This window comes from Kwoniella mangroviensis (genome assembly GCF_000507465.2).
Source record: "Kwoniella mangroviensis CBS 8507 chromosome 1 map unlocalized Ctg01, whole genome shotgun sequence".
Taxonomy (NCBI): Eukaryota; Fungi; Basidiomycota; class Tremellomycetes; order Tremellales; family Cryptococcaceae; genus Kwoniella; species Kwoniella mangrovensis.
The window spans coordinates 2092709-2116182 of NW_027062533.1; the positions used below are offsets into that span (position 1 = coordinate 2092709).

The window sequence follows — 23474 nt, forward strand, 5'->3', positions numbered from 1 at the left end:
TATGTACGGCCTTGTTGTACAGTTAACAGTAAGCAGAATTGATGATATGATGGATTCTTGTGACAATGCGATCGGTCCTATGAATTTCGCAAGAGTGAATTGGACTAATCATGCCCTTTTGTATTTGATCTTGTTGTTGCCATCAAACTGTTGTATACACATAAAATCCCATTGAACATAAAACGATAAATTCTGCTTATAAGCACTATTTCTTCCCATTGCCATTATGCGTTGGTGTATCATCATCCTCTTCTCCTAGTTGGAACATCCCTCCTCCTCCTCTGGCAGTATCCTGTGAACTTCTATCCAGGTCAGACTCATCATCCCAAACGTTACTTCCTTGTCTCTGTCTATTCACACCTCCACTATATACCTCTCGGGGAGGTTGATCTTGATCTTCGTCTGCATCCGTAGCTGAAGGGACGTTGAATTGATGTCTTCTACCTTGGGCATCTCGATAAGTCGAAGTATTCTGTTCGGTCAGGGGTTGATATAATGAGGATAGTTCGAGTTTACGTTGGTTTCGCTGATGTGTGAGGTGAGCGAGGTAGAGGAAGAGGGTGGAACCGAGGAGATTTGCCTGGAAAGTCAATTAATTATAGTGATCTTAGTATATGTACCATCTTTCTATACTCAGGTTACGATTGAATCTGGGAAACAGGTTGATTGATGGGTGGATACTCACGATTATATCACTGAATTGAAATTCTTTCCACTGAATATCAGAAACATGACAATCAAGATATGATTAGCCGACGAGACTTTAGATCATAAGTTGAACTGCTAGTTCAAGAGTGATATCCAACTCACAGGTAACAGACTTTGTATGAATTCACTTATTACACCACCGACCAAGAAGGCAGTTATCAATGTGAATAGGATTGGGGCTCTTCGGATATACCATATTCGTTTACCTGGTCCACTTTATGAACAAGACAGAGAGTCAGTATCATTAGCTCTTCAATTTAGTTAGAAAGGGTTGAAATAGATAATCTAGTGGAAATTTATGGGGAAAGTAAAAGATGGGTAGGTAGAAAGAATTGACGACGTAGACTCCAGTCGTATAGGAATCAACTCACTCTGGTACTTCCAATACGAAATACAGCAGAAACGTAGCGAAACCCAACTATACAATAAGACCAGCAATTGCGTCAGTGTCCGTTCACAGGAATATGGACTGGTTGATACTCACCCCGAAGAAATGTAATGCTTTATCATTCACAGGTAAAGTAGGCAATGGTGCCATACCTAAAATACCTAAGATGATTATCCATATGACAGTTGCGAATATCATTCCCTATTAAATCGGTTAGATGGACACCAGTCAGCATGTCGTTCACATTGAGGAAGGCTGTAGAGTGATATGAGGGTTATTGAATACCAGGGATTGTGAATGACGAACCAAACCCACTCACCGGCCGGATGTTCAACGGTACATCTTTCATGGGGTAAGAACGCATCAGGAAAGTGACAAATCTACCCCATAGTTGCTGTACCATCTGGGTAGGTACCGGGTACGAAGCTGGCATCTTGAGATGAGTGCTGCTGACTATGTATGTATATATATATATGGATATGTAGGATCAATGAGGCAGAGGTTTGTGTTATGATGACATGGTCATGGATGTACTTTGGTGGGATGATTAGAGTGGTGACCGTGTTGTATGCGTGCCTGAATTACACTTGTACCAAGGGGGAACGAGTGAGGTTGGGCGGCGATGACACATTCATGACATCTGTCACCTACACTTACTCTATCCTATCCACATTCAATATCAACCCCCTCTCTCTACTTCACTTACCATCTTGTTGCAGCATCACCCAAGGAATACATCGCATACGACTGATACGCTCTTCTCGACTTGCACTGCAACCAATTCGGCCTTCTCGCAAAAGGGCAATATCAACCAACTCCGGATGAATTGAATCAACCGACAATCCCTCAACATCCCACCGTTGTATGTAACAAAATGTCAAGATCCCTCCCTTCAATCCCACTATCTTCCCTCCCCTTCTCAGAGCTACAGACTCTAGCATCCTATAATGAAGACATGGAATCTCGTTCACCTAAAGAATGGTTCGATCGTGCCAAATATGAAGCGGACCTTGCGATACTAGCAGAGAGAAGTGGGAAGAAGGAGGAGATGTTCTTGGCGTACACCAGGAGCTGTCAGGCATATACTTATGCCAAGATGCATTCCAAGACAAGAGATCTGAGGAAGACCGATCCACATTGGAGTGAAAGAATCAAAGATTTTAGAGAGGTAAGTGAAACCCTGCCCATACCTCTACCTCAAGCATGAGATGCTGATGAAACGTGAATGGGGATAGACCTACGATGTATTCTTGGTTAAAGCGAAAGAGATGAAAGAGCAGTTGAAGAAAAGGGATGTGGAGACCAATGGGTGAGTAAGCTCCTTGTCGCCCGTATGTCTGTTTTGTGAGGGTACTGACCCTCTCGCCAGTGCTTCTCCACCTGGATCGAACATGACAACATCTTCCCGCCCGGGACCTTCTCGTAGTCCGTCAGGTCCTGATATCAGGGGAGGAGGGAGTATAGCAGATCGTATGAAAGCTCTGGGAGGACATGGGATGGATGTGGGGAATTCAAATAAGCGGTTCAGTAAAGACCTCAACTCACCTAATAACGTCACCGTCAAACGACCTTCTCCAACTACATCTCATCACTCGCTTACACCGACTGCCCCGAACCAACCGAATGGGACAGGAGCTAGCGCGGGTGGTAATCTCGGCTCCTTGAGGACTACTCAACCGCTCAGCAACAGGGAAAGAAGCGGATCGGGGGCAAGTCTACATAGTCTTACACCATCTGGTAGTGGTTCTGTCAGCACGAAACCACCAGCGCTGAAGGAGGACAAACCGATCAATTCTCACCAAACAGGATCTTCCACTCGTTCGAGGCGGTCTACGAACCCGATCGACGGGGATCGACCTTTACCTACCGCTCCAATATCAGCCACTCAATCACCCACCATTACAACCCATACTCCGCAACAACCAAATTATTCTACCCTGCCACCAGCTGGACCATCGAAACCTCCATTACCTGCTATACCGCCCTCACTCACTTCCCGTAATCTCGCAGCTCGTGCCGAAGTGAACGAGGCAGACACCTCTTCAGGTACATTGAAAGACTTCGAGAAAGCCTTCCCGTCATTGAGCGAATTTGGCAAACAGTTCCAGGACGATGACGAGGATCTGCAACGGGCCAACGATCGTATAGCACAATGGTCCACTTCGATTCAATCCTCCAGAAATTCAGATAAGTCCGGGCTACCCAATGGGAGCGCTAAATTCACGCAACATAATCCGATAATTGAAGAAGGTGGAGAATCACCTGAAATAACTTTACCTGATGTACCTAGTTTTGCCACCTTACCTTCTGCACCGTCAAATCGACCTGGTCTACCTTTACCACCCCCTCCTCCCAGACCAGATAGTATCAACCCGTTAGAACAAGATCATCAACCCAACGACGAAAAGGCCTTATCGCCTCCTATGCCTGACGCAGGAGCTGGCCTGAAAAGACCTGCTAGTACACCCAACGTAGCTACCCTCCCTGGTGATGTGGATTTCCTATCGGATGAACCTATCTTAGAAGATGGAAGAGACAAACATCCATCTAGGCCGACTGCTCCTCAACCACCACCAACGAAGTCCAATCTACCCAATGGCATAGTCAGAGATTCCGCATCCAACGGTGTTACCAGAGATACAGCTCCTACAGCCGGTCTGGAAGATCCCAAAATCCCCAAACTAACTTTCCCAGTTGCCGTACCCACCCCTCCGCCACCTCGTCAACGAGATTCCCTACCTCAGCCTCCACAACCGAATGGCTTGCCGCACAGTCAGGAATTCAAGAAACCAAAATTCCCATATAGCAATTCCGTGACTCCCGATGAACTTCGATCGTATTTCCTCAACCCTGCTGTCGATATACTATTACTAGATGTAAGAGGTGAGGAGGAGTATAAGAGGGGCTACGTTGGGAAGGAATATGAACCTCGAGGGGCGAAAGTGACTGTGGTCTGGATGGATCCCACGGTATTAATGAGAGATGGGTAGGTGACTGCACATCCTTTGGCTTCCGTTTCTGATTTATACCAATGCTCATTGTTCCTCTTCCCCGTTATCCATATAGCATTAATTCGCAAAAGCTTGAAGATTCTTTATCACTTTCTCCTCCCGCCCAGCAAAAAGCATTTGCCAATCGAAATCAATACGACCTTTTGGTTGTCTACGATGCCAATTCGACCAATTGGCCACCTAAAGATAAAGCCACTCCGACTTCAAGATTATGGGATTCGGTATATGAATATGAGTTTACGAAGAAGTTGGACAGGACACCTGTATTATTAGTTGGTGGGTATGAGGCTTGGAGGGAGTTCATCAAGATGAGAGCTGCTAAACATCAACAAGCGTACAATGCTGTTCATGGACATGGACATAGTCAGTCTGTCCAGGTGAATGGTCAGGGTAGACCGTATAATCCGAAAGCTAATGGGTATACCCCAAGGTGAGTGTACGTTTCATAAGCTGAAGCTCTGATGCTGATTAGCCTTGCCATAGCACTCCACGACTTGATAAAGTCACTTCACCTAATTCTTCGGTGGATTTGACAAAGAGAGCTAACAGGGATATGCCAATATACCAATCTGCGCATTATGCCAAGAACATCACCGACAGCGTGAGTATCCAATCATATAACCCCCCACTGTCAACTGATCATTGTGTATAGTTCGGTTATGCTCCTCAATCAATGACTGGCGAACCGTCTTCATACATCACCGGCCAACCCTCACGATCCTATGCCCCTTCACCCGTCTCTCACACGAGATCACCATCCAACTATTCCTCTTCCGCTACACCTATTACGGCTCCTCCTCAGGCGTCCATACATCCTGGCCCAGGAGCCAGGCGGCGTTCGGATTACCTCGACCAACACGGACAAGCGTATTCTGGATTGGCAGGCGTATCTTCCCCTCGACCCCCTATAGATTACCCACAGGCTCACGCTCTGGCGTCTGTGCCTCAACCTCCACCCGCGGCTGTTTCGCCCATGGATAGGTACGATACGAGACCGGCTGTAGTGCGATCAGGCAGTATAAGAGGACTGGACTTGGTGGCGAGAGAGGGAGATGAAGTTAGGTATTGGAATGATGTGGTTCTGGGTTTGACGGGATTGAAGAATCTGGGAAAGTGAGTGTTGCTCTCATAAATAACGCATGAGCTGTTTCAATCTTGGATCTTCTTGAAGGCTAACATGCCGTCAAACAGCACTTGTTATATGAATTCGACATTACAGTGCCTCTCAGCCACTTATCCGTTCACATCCTACTTTTTAGGTAAGTTGGGTGTCCTTCAAATCAATGGCTCGTTCAAAAGCTAATATTGTTATTTATAGACGGGTCATACAAGAAATCAATCAACATATACAACCCCTTAGGAACTAAGGGAAACCTCGCCAATGCATTTGCCGAGTTACTGAAAGCACTATGGAAAGAAGATTATACGTTTTTATCTCCTGTGACATTCAGGAAAAACATTATTACCTTCGCTTCGCAATTTTCTGGAACGGATCAACATGATTCTCAAGAGTTCCTATCATTTGTTTTAGATGGTTTACACGAAGATCTGAATAGAGTGAAACACAAACCCCCACCTGTTGAGATGACTCCTGAAAGAGAGGCTCAGCTGGAAACTCTACCACCCGAGATTGCATCGGAGAAGGAATGGCAGATATACAGGATGAGGAATGATAGTTTCATTGTGGATCTGTTTCAGGGTCAGTATAGGAATAGATTGGAATGTTTGACTTGTCATAAAGTGAGTTCCGTGTCTTTGGTAATTCCAAATCTGAACCGCTATCGAGATAAAGGCTGTAACCCCCGAGAATTTTCTTGCTAACGAACAAGCTATGATAGACATCCACAACATACGACGCATTCATGTACATGTCTCTCCCTGTGCCAGCCGGTAAATCCAAAGTGGTCGTACAGGAATTGATAGATGAGTTCGTCAAAGCAGAAGTGATGGAGAAGGAAGATGCATGGTGAGTGGTTCTCTCATGACATGACATGCGCACGCCATTGACCGGTGCATATTATTTGCTGACTTGATCGATATAGGAACTGCCCGCGATGTAAAGTTCCTCGACGGGCTTCTAAAACGCTTACCATCTCGCGTCTTCCACCTGTACTCCTTATACAGTTGAAGAGATTTACGACCCAGAACGGAGTATTTTGGGATAAATCTGAAACACCCGTTATATTCCCTGTGAAATCGTTGGACCTCACTCGATACGTACCTCGAAGACAGCAGACGGGTAGAGAAGATCTGGATGACCCGAGATGTCAAGTAGGACCATTCAAATATGATTTGTACGGAGTCAGTAATCACATGGGAACGTTGAGTTCGGGTCATTGTGAGTTGTTTGCTTTATTCAGACACTTCCCTATATACATCATATTGATAGTACGTCCTGAGTAGATACCGCATATGTCAAATCGAGTAAAGGTTGGATGTACTGCGAAGATTCCAAAGTGTCCAAAGCGCATGAAAAGGATGTAGTGGTGAGGTTATCTGTCATCCTTATTTTCACTATCGGAAACAACCAATGCCAGACGCTAATGCAAACTCATTGTGCTTTGTTATGTCAATAGTCACGACCTGCTTATATCTTGTAAGTAGCTTAATTCGTCAAAACTGCGTGAGATTATTTACATGCTAATTTACTAATAATTACAAAATCCAGGTTTTATAAACGAGTGCGAACGTAATGATGCAAGTCACCTACATGATTGACGTGAGAAGAGGAAACGTCCTCACGCAGACTAGATAGGACAGATAGATGCCGCTGTTTAGCTGATACGAACAGTTTTCGCCCTCCCAAAAAGATAAGATTGGATTGAGCAATCATCGAATGTTGTATTAATCGTATATTTGTATATCATTTGTGCTGACGATGGAGGGTATGATAGAATGAATGATCACCCGGAGACTCTGTGTACCCGATGGTACAGAAGAGGTTTGCTATATCAAATCTATGTATTACTGAAGACGTTACTACTAATCTTGTCCACTACAATCAGATTGGATTTACTGGTAAATGGAGCCAAGTCGCTACCATCCAATGAGGACAGAAGAGAAGGAAGCACATCACTACGAGTGCTTTCCATTTTACTGTGGAATAAAAATAATTCCGTTCGGAGGTATAATGTATACCTGATCTAATCTGATTTGTCAAGATGACCCTTTATCTCTCGATCAGATGATGCATACACATATATAAAATTATGGCACCTGCTAGAATAGATCGTTTGCGTTTTCCATATTGAATGCGTGACTGCTTATTGATCGAACGAAAATGTAGTATCGAAGAACAAGGAAAGTTACTGCAACAATTCCTTCTGGATAAGCGACAGCGAGGTCGTAGTTACCTGATCTAATCCAAGGACCCTTAAGAACTTATCAGCCGTTACCGTTCTATTGGCTGACCACATGCTTTTAGATCAGGTAGGTTCGATAGACCACTAATTCAATGCTATTGCAGGCTGACGGGTAAGGTGAATATTTTTGTACAGAGTAACTTGTTGTACGATCGTATCAGATAAATTAGACTAACGGCGATAGAAGAAGAATCGACTAAACTGTGGTCGTCAATGATTGTGAAAAGGGTTACTGTCGAGTTTAAGGAACCGGGATTCCTCACAATATGTTCAATCCCCTGCTTTCAGTAAATGTTCTTTCGTAGAAACTACCTACGGCCATCGTGGACACGAATGTGGACGTGGGAATAGTCCGCGACCATATACAGGTATGTGTTTACCTCAACTTCTGGATAACAGTGCGCCCGGACACATACGATAGCCATGCGACGTGAGAGTCGGCTAGCTTAGACTGAACATCACACTCCCGCAGACAGACAGCTAGCTTCCCGAGAGTATCGGCAGCAAAAAGGTTTTTCCTGAAAAAATACAGAATATATCTACCTGGTCCTAGGTACAAAATCAGTTAGTCTACTCTGCACAAGGATACTGACAAGTCTCGGTACGGAGGGCACCACAGCAGCAATAGCGACAAGACGAGATAGGAGTAATACTCCTCTACGATCCTAGAGCAGGATTCAATATGGTCCAATTCAAGCCACGATATCCTCTATTTGGTTCGGTCGAATCTCTTAGTACCTTTTCTCATTTTTCTTTTTTATCGTAAATTGACTTTTTCTCTTTCTTTGGCTTCTTAGTCGTGTATTTTGACTACAGTGTCAACGCGTAGATGTAGATGCATAGCTTTCGCTGCGATCGTGATATCTCTGATCTCTTCTTCTATCTTGAACATCATCGACTCTCCTCGTTTGTCTGTACTGTTTCATCATTGTTTTGTCATCTTCGTCGAGCGTTCACCTAAAAGGGCTTTAAAGGTAACAACACCTTTGTCCCGGCATTTGTGTCCATCTCTTCCATTCAAATATCCTATCTTTTTCCATCTGTCCTATTGGGTTGCATACACGGATACATACCAATCCCATTCAGATACCTCACCTTCACCTTGCACTCTTTCATAGACATTGTTATTACTCTTGAACCTCCACCTCACAATCCCCTTCTTTTCCTCAAGGCACGACCCAAGATACAGACAAAATACGGTTACACAGAGATATTCCGAGACCTCTTTCCACCTAAACACGAATATAAACTGCTCGGATCCCAAGGTACCTACCTACCTCTTCTCTTCTTTCTTCACCCCTCGGTCCTGGTCCTGGTCCTGGTCCCTCTGGCCAGAAGCACAAAATCATCCTACAGCTCCCTTGTGGGTCACTCGTTGTCAAGGTTATTCATACAACGCACCCCCCCCCCCCTCCTTCACCACCTCGTCACTCATACGAAAGGAATAGAAAGACAGTCAATCATTATCGATAGGAGGTTTGGGGTTTGTGAGTTCATGGTCATTACCTCTATAGGGCAGCTTGACCTTACAGAAGCATTGATCATCGATGGCTTTCAATTTAGTACTGTCTTGTGTGGGTTTTGGATGATGCTGATCTGTTCATTGATGCCTTTTTCCAGGCTAGTTTCACATCCGCTTTTCCATCAAGCCAATCAGCCCATCGTCAAGAAAATCAAAACCCAAAAGCTGTGTTTGAGTAACGAGGGACAAGGATAAGATCCACCATCAAACGGAATTGTGACACAAGCTCCATCTCTCGACAACCATCAAAAAAAAACGCTCTCTCCCCGTCCCTCCGCACAGATCCTCACCTGCCTCTCCTGTTCTGCTGGTTACCGCACAACATCGCTACGACCACACTCGTCATTCAGTCGTGTATCTCATCAGACATCAATCCTCAGGGTGTCATATCAAAGTCGAGACTAGTTGAAAGACCAGAGCGAGGTACCCAATTTCATCCGGTCGTTCAGGTAGTCGTCGCAGATCGTCGTGAGAACGTACTCGTACCCATTATCCATCACACATCACACATCACACATCAGCCATAAATCAATCCGTCAACTCATTAATCATTCATTCGGAGGAAATCCACAGTCTTTGATCGACCCTGGCCAGTCAATTACCCTTCCTTGGACCTGTTCATCTAACCTATATACCTCGGTCGCACAACCCTACAGTCCTACTTCAGGCCCTCGTCGCTCTCTTCACTCAAGCTCACCTCTCAGCTGTACCTGCGTACACTCTCGCCGAGTGGGCTAATACTGCAGAGAAATTACCCGAATAAATACCCCCTTCGTCCCTCATCTAAAATAGCTCATCCAGCACCCCTTCTCTCCCCCTTATTCTCAATCTATCCTTATCTTCCAACATTACTATCCATTATCATCGACGACGATAAGCCAAACCGAACAAGATGGACGCTGGACTCGCTCATCTCGTCAGCTGGAGCGAGTCCACAAAGGGCATTGTCCCTCCTCCTCTCACCGTACGTCTTTCTTCTGCTTGGGAATGAGGTAACATATGCTAATACTGTCTGGCATCCATATAATCGCAGGGACCATCCGTCACCATCTCACCACTTCCAGCACCTCATCCACCCACTGTCTTCCTATTCGGTGGTAAATCAGTGAAGACTCGTCGATTGACATCAGAGATGTGGGCGATGAATCTGAAAACAAGATTATGGGAAAGAGTAGATGCGGGTGAAGGTCCCGGTCCGAGGTATTTCCATTCTATGGATGTCTGTGAGTTTATCTGTACCTATGACTATGCTGAGCTGAGGTAAGCTGATATCACGCTGGGATGATAGGGGAAGACAAACTCGTATGTTTCGCTGGGATGTCCGATTCGGATCCCATGTCAGTACATAACGATATATGGTTCTTTGACTGTCCATCAAGACGATGGTTACCCCAACCCAATCCTTCATCAAGTGTGATAGGTTTGGGAATCTCCTCACCTTCTCATCATACTCCACAGGATCCATCCCTGATACCTTCGGCGAGATATGCCCATCTGAGTGCAGTATCAAGAGGTAAATTGGTGATCTCGGGTGGCCAGCATTCGGACAACTCGTGGATTTACGAGATCAACGTATATGATCTGAAGAAGAAAGTCTGGGAGTCCAAGACAGCTCAACCTGAATCATCGGGTCTACACTCAAAAGGTGCTTACCGAAGTGTAGCTACTAGTTTAAAGAAAAGAGTAGTACAACCTCAGCCTACTTCGGAGCTCAAGAGCTCCTCTCATAGCTACTCGATCGATGAAGAAGGAGAAGGAGGAGGTGAGCGGTCTCTTTGTCAATTCAGGATACCTGTAGCTGACTACTTCTTCTGTTCTCAGATGTGTGGTGTTACTCCAATTACGATTTCGCCAAAGTCCGACGCGAACTCGATGTTCTCTCCCCCGACGACTTTAGCCCACCTGTCCCATCCAACAAACAGATCCCACCACCTTCTTTCAGCCTTCGCGATGACTCGGATGCTATGCGAGGTCAGCACCAACCCCCCGGTCTACGATTCCCCACGGGTGGTATAGTAGGAAATCACTTCATCCTATGTGGTCTTTATCTCGCCTCGTCCTCTGCGGCCTTCTCAATCTGGGCTCTCAACCTGGACAACATGGTATGGCGACATCTCGAACCCAACGTGCTCGCTACGGGAAGCTGGAATCGTGCGGTAATCTGGCCTGAGATGGCAAAGATCTTGGTATTTGGTAACAGCGAATTGGACTTGGCTGCCGATTACAGTCGTCGAGCTGTCAACCTCGATCATATGGCCGTCATCTCCCTGGAAGCTTTCGGTATCTATCAACCGCCCAGCCTCGAGATACCCGCCAAGGTACAAGAAGCCGGATTGACCATGTTAGATGAGAAGCTGGCTTCCGATTTCGAAGTCATATGCGATGATGGAAGAAGGATCAAGTGCTCTCGACAGATCTTGTCCGAACGATGGCCTTGGTTCGCCGAACAGGAGCGAGCTCTAGCCGATAAAGCTGCTGGTGTTATTGCAGCTGCACCGGCGGTCGATATCAACGATACTCTCCTTGGATCGTTCACTCCCGCTCGATTGGCTCCCACCAATCTCACGGTACCGGAGCCATTCCCGGTATGTGTTGCTCTGGTACAGTACTTCTACACATTGACTTTGTCAACTGCATTGCAAAATCGGGCACCTGTTCTCTCAGCTTTGCTATTCCTTGCCAAGCAATACGACATTGATCGCCTCAACAGACTGGTAGTCCATGCCCTACATGAAAGGTTAGAACCCAGCATCGCTGTCGGTATTTATGAGATTGCTACTTTAGCCGGTGAACAATGCCTTCAAGTCAGAGCATTAAACATGATACACGTGAGTGTATAGTATCTTGACAACATCCGATCTCAGCTAATGCAGATTCTTATCAGATGGCTAAGAATGCTGCTGCTCGATCTCAACGTTCTAATCAGGGTCCCAGCAGCTCTCAGGCATCTGACAGCGGTAGTTCCAATGGTCAATCAAATGTCACACCCAGCGGCACATATCATCCCTCTTCGGACGCTTCTAATCCCTCGACCGCTCCTCGTGGTGGACCTAGCGATGAGTCTCCTCATCGACGAGCACGAGCAGATTCATTGACTATACCTATGGATGTGATTCTTGCGCCACCTTTTGATTCTCCGATGCCTGGAGAGCCAGAACAAGATATCGCTACAAAGGATGATCAGATCAACGCTCTGTTGGCTGCCCTTGATGTCAACTCCGTAGCCTCACGGAAACCATCCCTCACTCGCTCCGAAGGAAGCGTATCTCTTCGACCTCCACCAGATTATTCTGCACCTCAACCACCTCAACGCAATCCACTCAGATTGCCTATGCCTGTGGACACTGCTACTCTGCGTGTATCACCTGGACCGTCCACTCCCGATTTTTCTCATCATTCGGCAGGATTACACCGACCGTCAAGTCCTACCAATTCCGATGTCACCTCCAACTTCCCATCCACACCTGCTGATTCAATGAGAGACGCATGGATCCTCCCTCCTAGGGATTTTTCGTCAAACATGATGGATAGTCGATCTAGTTCCGGGTCTGGTTTACCTCCCTTGCCCGAAGATCATCTACCTACCCATCAATGGAACGACACGTTCGCAATGAGACGTAATCAATATATGAAGTCTAAGAATCGAGATGCCCTAGTTGACCCTTTGGCAGATGGCAAAAGGTTAAATGCAGCTACGCTGGAAGCAGCAGGATTGTTACCTCCTGCCACTCCTCCACCTCAGTCTATGTCAGCTCAACAAGCTCGAGCTATGGATAACTCGAACTCACATCATTCGGTCGCATCGTACTATTTCGAAGCGTCGGCTTCACCGTCGAAATCGGCTTTGTCTCGAGCAACGTCGTCAGGATCGATCAACTCGCCGAATCACAAAAACAGACATTTCTCCATGATGACCGACAGTTCTGCCTCGACTGGACAGTCGATAAGAGAGATCAAGTTGAATACCAGAGATACTACCACGATTGATTTCTCAGATACCACTTCACTGATAAGGACCAACACCACTGGTACAGGTGGAATATCGACTTATGATGGCGCGAGTATCAGCTCGGGTTCAACGGGGACTAGTAGTAAGAAAGCTGCGAAAGCGGAATTGAAAGCGTGAGTGTACAGATTGTCGATGCGCTAATCTTGTCGCTCTCCACTCTACAGTCCACAATATGCAGTCAGAGCTGACCTTGGGATGATCGACTTTTTGCAGAATCAGAGCAGCAGAGAAAGACGCCAAGAAAGCCGAAGCTCAAGCTCGATTTGAGGCATTACGAGCTCAACAAGCGAAGAAGATGGCCATCTCCCGAGCTGAAGCTCAAAGGCAAGCGGACATACGAGCGAAGGAGAAAGAAGAAAAAGAGAAACAAGCTTCTGCGTCGATAAAGGAAAAACCGAAATCGAAATGGGGTAAAATAGGTAAAGGGTTTACGGACGCTGTGCTTTTCCCTGCGGGTGGATCAAATTCTACTATGATTTAGGGGACAGAATAAACACCGAAAAGATGTCATATAAAAGGTTGTGGTAGTATAGATGCCAAATTTGGCTAGTGGAGGATGAAGGGAAGAAGAGAGACGTTCTGTTTATTTTAGTTGTATAAGCGAAAAGGTGTTAGAAGAAATTAGATAAGAAATCAAGAAAAACTCAATACAAGCAAGGGATATCATATGCATAGAAAAACGAAAAAGCGGTTCTCCAGAGAGAAGGTAAAGAGAGTGGTGAAACGTTTGAAGTTCAAAAGTACAAAATTGAAGTATCTCAAAAGTAACGCTGTACATAACGATCTTACGTCTTTTCTTGGGTTCTGATTTTTCTTCCTCTTCATTTGATATTTTTTACTTCGTTTCGTTCCTTGTACTTTGCTTGCTACTTTATACAGTAAATAGTTCATGAATGAACATTTTCATATATAACATATCTAGATATGTCATGCAATCTCTTGTATATTAGATCATAGAATTCATGCCTACATTATCAATAGAAATTGTTACTTCAACTGACCATTAATTCCTTGTCCTACCGCGATTGAGAGGCATAATCGAATACCACCAATAACGCTATGGCTGCAACCAATAAAGGATAAAAGGCATTTTCTAGGTTGGATATGCTTGCTATTGCTGAGGGAGGCGGGAGAATAGGTTGAGGTGGGGCTATAATCCAGGGAAAACAACATAGTAAGTGTGGTATACTGAGCAAGTGTGAGTTGAGCTTACGGGTAACGGGCACAGCAGGTATAGCCTGTATAGGTTGAGGTTGAATTACTGGACCAGATCCGACATGTTGACTTTGGATATACACATTACTGTCGCCACCTATAGGAAGATTCTTTCCATTACCGATGGGAATCGGAGGTGAAGGCAATGAATGGGCATAAGCGAATATGGGGGGTAGGTAGTTGCAATTCCAAGGTTGCCAAGGTGTACATCGATTAGACGTGGTGTAACCATAAGGTAATCGGTATTGAAAACGATGTTGGTCAGTTGGACAGGTGTTATAGTAACATTGAGGAGCAACTTTGTAAGTGTCAATTCGATTTTTAATGTAAAGCATGAAAACTTGAATATAACATACCATGTTGTGGCACAGCTGTGTTACCACCCCGAGCATTGTTAATTTGGATTTGAAGGCCTGGGCGTTGGTATTGGACAGTACGTTGCTGGGCAGGGTAGTAGCCTGAACAGTTCGCAGTAATGATACATACTGTGCGTGAGTATGACAAGCTTGATGGCCTCAACAGAAGTATAGAGAAATGCTCACCTGGCTGTTGTCTCACTACTGGACCGCCCACTGATCCAGCATTACTATACCAGCTCCATCCTCCACCACCATGAGGCGATGCAAACCCACCTTGTCCACCCATCTGATACTGTGGAGCAGCCATCGCACCAGGACCAACTCCATAACCACCAGGAGTGTTCTGTACCACCTGCTGTACTTGGATCTGAGACGGTTGCTGAACTGTCTGTGGCACAGATTCTTGTTGACACCAAGGTACATAGGTACTTACCATACCTGCACAACCCGGCATGCCCCCGTACCCATACCCATACCCAAATGAAGGAATGGTAGAGAAAGAAGGGAGGATGTTCCCTCCTGTTAAGCCCAGTGGACCCTGGAGGATGATCAGGACCAAACAGCAAAACAGGAAAAAAGACATCCATGCGTTTGCTGAGATGGTGGGTACAGGCTGAGGAGCCGGGGGAGGTTTAGATGACGAAGAGGACGAGGACGAACTTCCCGATCCGGAAGATGAAGATGATGGACGTGATGAAGAAGAGGAGGAGGAGGATGGTTTAGAGGAAGAGGAAGAGGGTTTAGCAGATGATGAAGAGGACATGGCGAATGTGGCGAATGGGAGGTTGATAAGTGTAGAGATGAATCCTAAGATCGAGCAGAGGATGAGGATAATAGCTAGGGGATGTAGGAATTGAGATGGTCCGGAAGTCGTTGGTTGCACAGGTAAATACACCACTTGAGTGGTCGTTTCAGTGGTGATAGACTGTGAAGGCTGAGGTAAGAAGTACGTAGATGAAGGTCGTTGGATTGAGGTAAAGATGTACTGATGTTGAGTGAATCGACGTTCGACTTTTGGTGAGTCAGTTCGCAACGAAGTTTCAGTAGTGACTTCTACTTTCAGTCTATCGAGGGTAGCTTTAGAGGTCGAAGAGGATGCTAGAGCTTGTTGAGCAGTTGTGAGCGATATGAATGACAGTAAAGTTAGTGAGGTAACGATTGAGGAGGGTTTGCGTTTTATTATGAGTGTGTGGGAGAGAAACAACATCGAGCTCTATTTATATATATTGTTTTAATTTGGGTCTATTGAGGTCAGTAATGTTAGGCATTCGGTAGTTTTATTGACATACTTAGTGTCATCAGTGAATAGTCCTTTCTGGATGGGATAAGAAAGGACGTTCAGAGGGGTCGGTGTATGAAGGAGAAAAGTCATAAACGCACAAAGCATGATCTGCTGTACCTCATGTTTTGCAACTTGGGTCGGCAACCCTGAAGACTGAACGGTGCATGGTTCACGGTTCAATATACGAACATATCATGTTTAGAAGTATGATGCAATGTCAAATTAAGGGATATTTATCGAACGTCAAATTTTACGGGTCTTGAGGAAGACAAGCCAAGTGTTTCTCGCCTGGGATGTCAAAGGATCAACGGAGTAGCTCAGACAAAGCCTTTCGTAGATTGGGTATATTGATTTCTTTCGTTAATCACATTCACAGCGAAAAGTGAATATGCATTATAAACAGACTAGGGAACTACCACATAAATTCGTTCTATGTCTATAAGACCTGATTGTCACATGACATATCTAGTACGTTTATACTACGTCTCGTTGGAAAAAGAGAAATAAGGAATATCGTTCAAATAAGTCATCTAAGCTACATCACATTGATCTGTCTATCATGAGACCAGTCTAAGCAGCTACCACCGGCCCTTCGTACTTGGGCATCTTACTCTGCCTATACCATGCCACAAAGACTATACCGGTGAATAGGATGTAGGCACCAGTGAAGAAGTAAGAGTTTTTAGATCCAGTCCAATCTTCGATAGTACCATTACCGGTGTTGATCAAGCCTGCTTGAACCGAGATCCCGATCACTCCTCCAACTTGGAAGATGATGTTGGCGAAGGAACCTCCGACACCGGCGAATTCAAGAGGGAAAGCTTGGATGATCGAAGTGCTGAGTGATATTCAATCAACAATCAGCATCAAAATACCATTACTCGGATATCAAGAAAAGGGATGGATGTATAATACTCACTTCATACCGATGAAAACAATCATACCACCAGCAGTACCGATGATCTGACCCGGGAACATAAATCTCCAGTAATCTTTTCCTGAGCCACCTTTACTGAAAGCGAAGAGCATCGATCCGGCGAAACATAATGCGGAAGCAACAGGTTGGACGAATCGAGGTTTGGTGATTAACCATGGGAAGGCTTGAGTGGAGGTACCGACGAACAAAGCTGTTATACCCATAGGAAGAAGTTTGACAGCAGTGAGAATGGCAGAGTTATGTAGTGCTTCTTGGAAGTAGGTGGCGATTCGAAGTTGGGCACAGGCGAACCACATGAAAATAGCTGATGCTTGAAGGATCAATGGGAGGATGTTTGGGTATCTCCACATGTCGTGGGGCAATAAGGAGTACCCTCTAGGCATAAACCTCTCCCAAACTAAGAATACACCGAGGAGAATGACAGAGACGACCAATGGGACATAGAAGATTGGCGCATTCCATCCGTCTACTGCTGCTTGGGTGAACCCGAGGATGAACAAGACCAAACATGCGATAAGGATAAATACACCACCGAGATCCATTCGTTTGAGCTTGGCGGCTCCGGGTAAGTCTTCGGCAACTGCTTCGGTTCGAGGCATGAGGAACCATGCTAAGACGGCGAATGGAGCGATGATGATGCTACAAACGTCAACAAGGGTCCATCAGCACGAACATCCCACTGCCACGTTAGTCTTGACTGAGCTCACGTGATGAATCGGAAGTACCATCTCCAGTTGGCGAGGAGGAAGATACCAGCGAGAACCTATAGGACAATGCCAACGTTAGCCATTGAGTAATGACTACACAAAAGGGACGAATGACTCACCAAGGCAATGGTGTTGGCCAAAGCACCAGCCATACCGAAAAGAGCGAGCTTCTTAGCTTGTTCAGCAGGATCGGGATACATTTGGACTAATTCTCCATTTAGCACATACATACTATTTCTTGTCAATAGAATGACACTTACTAATCATATTGATCGAACTTGGGATGGTCAACACCGCCAATAGACCTGAGAAAGCTCGAAGGACAAAGAAGGCATATTGATCTGTCATGAACGAGATGATAAGGTAGAAGATGGCAATACCGATGAAACCAATCGTGTAGACCCTATGAGGAGGGTACAGGTCGGCGAGTCGACCAGCGAAAAGCAACGTGGCGGCGAATGCGAGACTAGCAAAGTACCCAACCTAAGGTCAGCATCCAAGTATGAATTATAGGAGGGACAGTAGAGGGATTTAGTCGGGATAAACTCGGCGGCTTTCGCCGAAAAGCCACTACACGCGCGCGCGTCATCGCTTGATAGCGGGATCAAAAGTGGCACAACCTCAAAACGTCCTCTTCAAGTCAGAGAACTCACGAATAAGTCCCCAAGATCCAAGCTTGATCTCCAGTCTTCACTCCGAGGTCTTCAGCGATGGGGGCGGTCATCAAGAAGGTGGCGCTCACGCCTGCAGCGTCAATAAACATCCTGCACAGCCCCGAGGATGTCAGCGATCGACCGTAAAAGTGGGGAAAAAAACGATCAAAATTGGTGCAGGGGAACCCATTTGACGTTTTTTCGGGTATTTTAAAGGATGTGTGGGCTGTATGACTTACGAGAGACAGAAACAGAGTAATAACACGCCTTTTCTCTTTGGATTCAATGAGGCTAAGGCGTTTTTGTGGTGATGTGGATGAGCTGTACCGGCCTTTTCCAGCTCCGATTCAACTTTTCCCATCGTCGATTGAGCCGGTAGATGCTCGTTGTCCACTCCGTCCGTAGACAGCGCTTTTTCCTTGTTGATCCCATTTGCAGCAGTCAGGTCGGTGAGAGTTGCATTAGCATCGATGGCTCTAGGGGAGGCTTCGACATCTTCGTCAGAGACGAACGTGGGTGATCTCGAGAAATCGTTGGCACCGCTGCCTCCTACGGGTGATAAGCCATCTTGGGCGTTGGGTGCTGTGGTTGCAGCTGACATGATTATATGTACCTTTCGGCTTTGGTATCCAGTGGTGTGATAATGGGTTAAGAAGTGGAAAGATAGTTGTTAATTATATATCGTAGACTTGTGACCTTGTGATATGGTCCGTGCTGTGACAATGATATCGCAGAAGCCCTAAGTGATGATACGGTTGCGAGGATACAAAAAAGGGAAGAAGAAGGTCAAAGAGTTAAAAGATAAACGTTTATATATATACATGCATGGATCATGCTTGCTTTCAGGTATGTTCGATGTAGACCGAAGGGCAGGTTTAGCGGTCATCGCTTACAAAGAAAGATAAAAGGATGGACAAGCGTGTGTACCATACTGTGTAATGATGGTTTGTAATACTGCATGGAGTTGTGTGACTCGGATTGAATATTTCACTCGGGACCGAGACCTTGGAGTCTGATCAATCGTCATAACCAACCTAGGTGACTTGCTGACTGCCCGACCTACTTTCCCTTGTTCTTATGTTATCATTCAAGGTACACCTTGGGCCTTTTCCCCCCAAAGGTAGAAGAGACCGACAATCCAATTAGACTGTCCGTTGACCGAAGGCTATGCAGCTAGCGGAACAAGAAGAAAATGATACGAGATAAAGCTGCTTCGGGCTCGATTTGTAATCATGAATAGAGCATGTCTTGGAGAGGTAAACGTAAAAACGATCGAAGTAGTGCTTAATAGCGTGCAGAGTAAGATTACCAAATACCGTCGGTGTAAAAGGGGTTACTGTACACCACACGCTACCATCTTGTGAGATCGGACATGGATCTCGAAAAAAAGAAAAAAACACAGAAAAAATGGAGGATTATTAAGCCCGTCGGTCAAAGCGGATCATCGATCACCGCAAGATCTGGGTCAGATCTACTCGATTGGTCATTATAGTTCCGGGAGGACTGTGCGGATCCGGGTGGAAACGTGTGGCGGAGACCGCCGATCTCCATCTGCTCGTTCCTCATCAGCATCCTATATCCAGATTCAATCTTAGCAGTAGGAGCGGGATCAAGGTATAAAATGACGAACAATGGAGAGCAGATACCTTGATCGTGCATATTGACCCATTGAGCAGGTAGCCCGTCTCACTAGAGCAACGACTGAATAGGTGTTGGAGACGCTCAGTATCTGTGCTGTGAGCTCAAGGAACAATCACGCTACCGTTGGCTGTGTGAATCAAGTGACGTCACTGATGTCGGTGGAGTAGGTTTGATTCACTCCACCATGAAGGGGTCGAATGTTGTGCTGGAATCAGTGAATCCTGCTCAGGTCGCAATAGCCGTCATCTAGTAGTTCGTATTCTTGACAACAGTCGCCATAGCAGTAGGAGCACGGCATTCATATACGCCATCGCTTTGACCACTTTGCACCGACAATGACAGCTCCTTCCAACGAGAGTGTAAAGCCGCCTGAGCCCCTCGCCCAGCCTATTCGATTGATTGTAGCCCTAGCTTCATTGAGCGCCACTTCTCAACCTCCATTTCTCACACCGTTTGCCAATGCCGAACAGTACAAGACGATATCGTCCAAATGGTTGACTTCCGTTTGCAAACTATTGTCATTCGATCAAGGGAGATTACCACCCGCGATTTCGCCTGAGGATGTAAAGGCTTCTGCGAATGATCAGAAGGATGAATGGACTCAGGATGAAATCACTAGAATTGCAGGTATACTAGTAGAAGCTAGTTTGGCTGCTGAGAATATCAGCGCGCAGAAGAGAAAAGACGAGAAGGAGGGTACATTGAAATATTCACCTATATCAAGATATCTTTCATACAAGACCCTACAGCTTTTGGGTTTACCCTCCAAAGAGCTTGTCCCGAGAGCAGAAAAGAACTTGTCAGCCACCTTGTTCCATGCCTTGAAAGCTGCAGCGGAGAGAGAGAATCAGGAGAAAGTTGACAAGGCCAGACAAGCCCAGTCACAGGGATGGGGTGGCGCTTTGGGTAGACATCTTGGTGAGTGATTCGGGCTTGGCGGTTGTTTCTGGGCCGTGCTGTGTTACCTTCCGCCATCGGTCCACCTCCCTTCATTCTCCTCTCTGTCAACTACTGCTCCTTCTCTGCTCGCTTTTGACTCCCCTTTCTCGGACCACTTCCCTTGTTTACCCATCTTCTGTACAATATGCCAAGCCGCTGACATGTCTCGATCCACTAGCTACCGGAGCAGGAGTAGTGGCAGGCGGTGTACTACTAGGAGTGACAGGTGGACTCGCCGCACCAGCGATAGCAGCTGTTCTCGCACCTTTGGGAGTAGGCTCAATCCTCTCTGCTTCCGCCGCCCCAGTTGTGTTGGGTACATTGTTCGGTGTAGGTGGAGGAGGTTTAGCAGGTAAGAGAGTGAGGGAACGATGGAGGGGAGTAGAGGAATTTAGCTTTATTGAAATCGGAGATGGACATAAATCGACTAAAGAGGAATTGGACGACTTGAAGGAATTCAAAGCCAGGAAAGATCAGAAAAGGCTTGAACAGAAAGATCAGAACAACAGTACCGAGATTGCTGGTGAGAAAGGAGAAGAACTACAAGGGGAAGTATCGGAGAAACAAGCTCAAGATATAGTACAACAAGGTAGATTAGATATTGAAGAGAGATTGCTTAAATTATCTTTGGAATCCGGTACGAGACAATCAATAACTGCTGGATCAGCTAGTATACCTTCACCTACGAATAGTCCTAGAGTATCTTTGGACCAGGGTAAGGAAGAGAAGGAATTGACGGACATTAAGAAACCACCTAGTTTGACTGTGAGTATACTCTTACTAACCTCCTTACCTACTTCCTGCACAATCCCTTCCAACGACAATTATGATTGCTGATATTCATCTCGTGACAGGCTACCATCGTTGTCCCTGGTCTGTTGACAGTATCGCGAACAGAAGGTATCACAGCCTGGCGAGCTATTTGTTCGTCCGCAACTGATTCGAACAAAGTTACTTCCGCTCCCAACATCGCCTCGAATGATAAAGTAGTATCTTCTTCTGTGAGCCAGCTATCAGGGTTAAAAGACGGTAGAGATGTGTACCTGTTGAGATTTGAGAGTGCTGCAATGTTACAAACAGGAAGAGATGTCGATTTGTGGGGTGAGCGATCTCGACTTTTCATAAGATAGTCAACCACTAACTAAGTGTGACTGTTCTTCGTAGTGACTTCGAAGCTGAAGGGATTGGTGAAGAAGGAAATCATCAAACGGACTGTCCTCTCGGCCTACTTCGCTGCTGTCAGCCTGCCGCTGTGAGTCACATTATCGATAATACCGTATGGAGTGATGGAGAAGTCCAGCTGAGATATCAATTCCTGTATCTAGCTCGGTCTACTCAATGGCAACTATGACTCTCGATAATACCTGGATGCATGCTGTTGATCGGGCTAAAAAGGCTGGCCGACTATTAGGAGAAGTCATCGAAAAGAGAGTCCAGGGTGAAAGGCCTGTCGTACTTGTGAGTCGTTGTCTATCCTGGGACCGACTACCCCCTTGCTACTGGTTCGACTAATATGATATGACTCGCTTCGTAGATTGGCTCATCAGTAGGAGCACTCACCGTACTCCATGCCTTACTCTATCTCGCTTCTCTCCCAGGAAAAGGTTCTATACCAACTTACGTCGAATCTGCATATATGATCTCTTTACCTTCCGCACCTACCGCTGAGGAATGGCAGAAAGTCAGGAGTGTCACTGGCAGAAGGGTAGTGAATGCTTATAGTGATGCTGATTTGGTATTAGCGGGAGTTGTCAGGTGAGTCTACGTCGCAACTTTGCCCACAAGTGTCTCGAGTCAGCGCGACATCCGGGTTGTAGGTTTTGATGTACATGCTGACTTGTGAAATGATGAAATATGATAGACTCCACGAAGTCGTGTCAAGAGCAGCAGTCATGTCCAACGGAATTCGAGTCGCAGGATTGGGACCGGTCGAACAGCCCGGAGTAGAGGATATGGACGTCTCATCAGTACTTAGAGGTCATATGGAGATACAAGCTAAGATGCCTGAGATCTTGAAGATTATCGATATTGATGCTTAATTCTAGTTCGAATCTTATTTATAGTCAATTATAACTGATAAACGTATAGATGTATTGTCATTGTCCAAGTCAGAATCGTGAAAATTAATATAGAGTGCTAATCCGTACTGATTGTCATACATTGTGAGATATGAAGCCTCATAGAAAAGGCTAATTGCGACTTACCAAAATGGGCCAGAAGACTGAAAAGCTGGCAAATCATTTCTCCCAAGGCAATCGCTGACAGAGCGGCATCAAATGTGGTCATCCGCCCGACTTGATGTGAACTCGCAGATTTTCCCCCATCAGAGTGAGAACCCACTCCGAATGCGAGATACCAAGATTCAGGATGCTTCATTGTGCTGATGAGTCCCATCAGCCCATGCTCTGCGCCGGGTTTCGTAGCCTGGCTCAGAGTGATACAGAGGTTCGGCTTCTCTCAAAGGAAGCATGTGTCTATGAAGGGTGATCGCTTAGTGACGGAGCATGGACTGCAGGGGGAGCTGCTTTATATATTATCTCATGCTCTCCGTATAAAAATTTTGAGGGGCTTTTGTGCATATGACTCTCTCATTTCCAAGCGGCTCTTGCATCGTTCGCATAACGAATCGATAATTTCGTCGTTCTAAACACACGAACTGTTTGGGATCACACTGCCACAGACGAGACCTGATGTCGGAGATCGCCGCATTCATGTTGCAAACAGCCAAATAGACCTCCAAC

The 23474-nt window shown here is 45.9% G+C and overlaps 6 protein-coding genes across 6 annotated transcripts; 3 read left to right on the forward strand and 3 right to left on the reverse strand.

The window, feature by feature from the left end:
• Positions 1–205: 205 nt before the first annotated feature.
• I203_100771 (uncharacterized protein) lies at positions 206–1529 on the reverse strand (the record flags this gene model as incomplete). The annotated part of the gene is made up of 6 exons (XM_065516723.1): positions 206–580; positions 686–715; positions 811–922; positions 1080–1126; positions 1193–1297; positions 1416–1529. 6 exons carry the CDS (start codon positions 1527–1529, stop codon positions 206–208), a joined length of 783 nt encoding a protein of 260 aa, XP_065373541.1.
• Positions 1530–1970: 441 nt separating this feature from the next.
• I203_100772 (uncharacterized protein) lies at positions 1971–6800 on the forward strand (the record flags this gene model as incomplete). Its single annotated transcript, XM_065516724.1, has 15 exons — positions 1971–2264; positions 2332–2405; positions 2466–3197; positions 3276–3588; positions 3679–4082; positions 4163–4537; positions 4591–4708; positions 4760–5220; positions 5299–5366; positions 5426–5847; positions 5946–6073; positions 6150–6445; positions 6511–6593; positions 6684–6703; positions 6776–6800. 15 exons carry the CDS (start codon positions 1971–1973, stop codon positions 6798–6800), a joined length of 3813 nt encoding a protein of 1270 aa, XP_065373542.1.
• A 3083-nt stretch (positions 6801–9883) lies between these two features.
• On the forward strand, positions 9884–13481 carry I203_100773 (uncharacterized protein; the record flags this gene model as incomplete). The annotated part of the gene is made up of 6 exons (XM_019149953.1): positions 9884–9955; positions 10025–10214; positions 10280–10753; positions 10813–11819; positions 11876–13113; positions 13214–13481. The coding sequence occupies 6 exons, from the start codon at positions 9884–9886 to the stop codon at positions 13479–13481; spliced, it is 3249 nt and encodes a 1082-aa protein (XP_019000649.1).
• Positions 13482–14016: 535 nt separating this feature from the next.
• On the reverse strand, positions 14017–15781 carry I203_100774 (uncharacterized protein; the record flags this gene model as incomplete). The annotated part of the gene is made up of 4 exons (XM_019149952.1): positions 14017–14150; positions 14214–14513; positions 14572–14673; positions 14758–15781. The coding sequence occupies 4 exons, from the start codon at positions 15779–15781 to the stop codon at positions 14017–14019; spliced, it is 1560 nt and encodes a 519-aa protein (XP_019000648.1).
• A 645-nt stretch (positions 15782–16426) lies between these two features.
• Positions 16427–18754, reverse strand: I203_100775 (uncharacterized protein; the record flags this gene model as incomplete). Its single annotated transcript, XM_019149951.1, has 7 exons — positions 16427–16694; positions 16776–17432; positions 17501–17556; positions 17620–17705; positions 17761–17966; positions 18154–18264; positions 18393–18754. The coding sequence occupies 7 exons, from the start codon at positions 18752–18754 to the stop codon at positions 16427–16429; spliced, it is 1746 nt and encodes a 581-aa protein (XP_019000647.1).
• A 1375-nt stretch (positions 18755–20129) lies between these two features.
• On the forward strand, positions 20130–22772 carry I203_100776 (uncharacterized protein; the record flags this gene model as incomplete). Its single annotated transcript, XM_019149950.1, has 7 exons — positions 20130–20712; positions 20912–21498; positions 21588–21834; positions 21898–21985; positions 22059–22191; positions 22268–22488; positions 22595–22772. The coding sequence occupies 7 exons, from the start codon at positions 20130–20132 to the stop codon at positions 22770–22772; spliced, it is 2037 nt and encodes a 678-aa protein (XP_019000646.1).
• Positions 22773–23474: the final 702 nt, after the last annotated feature.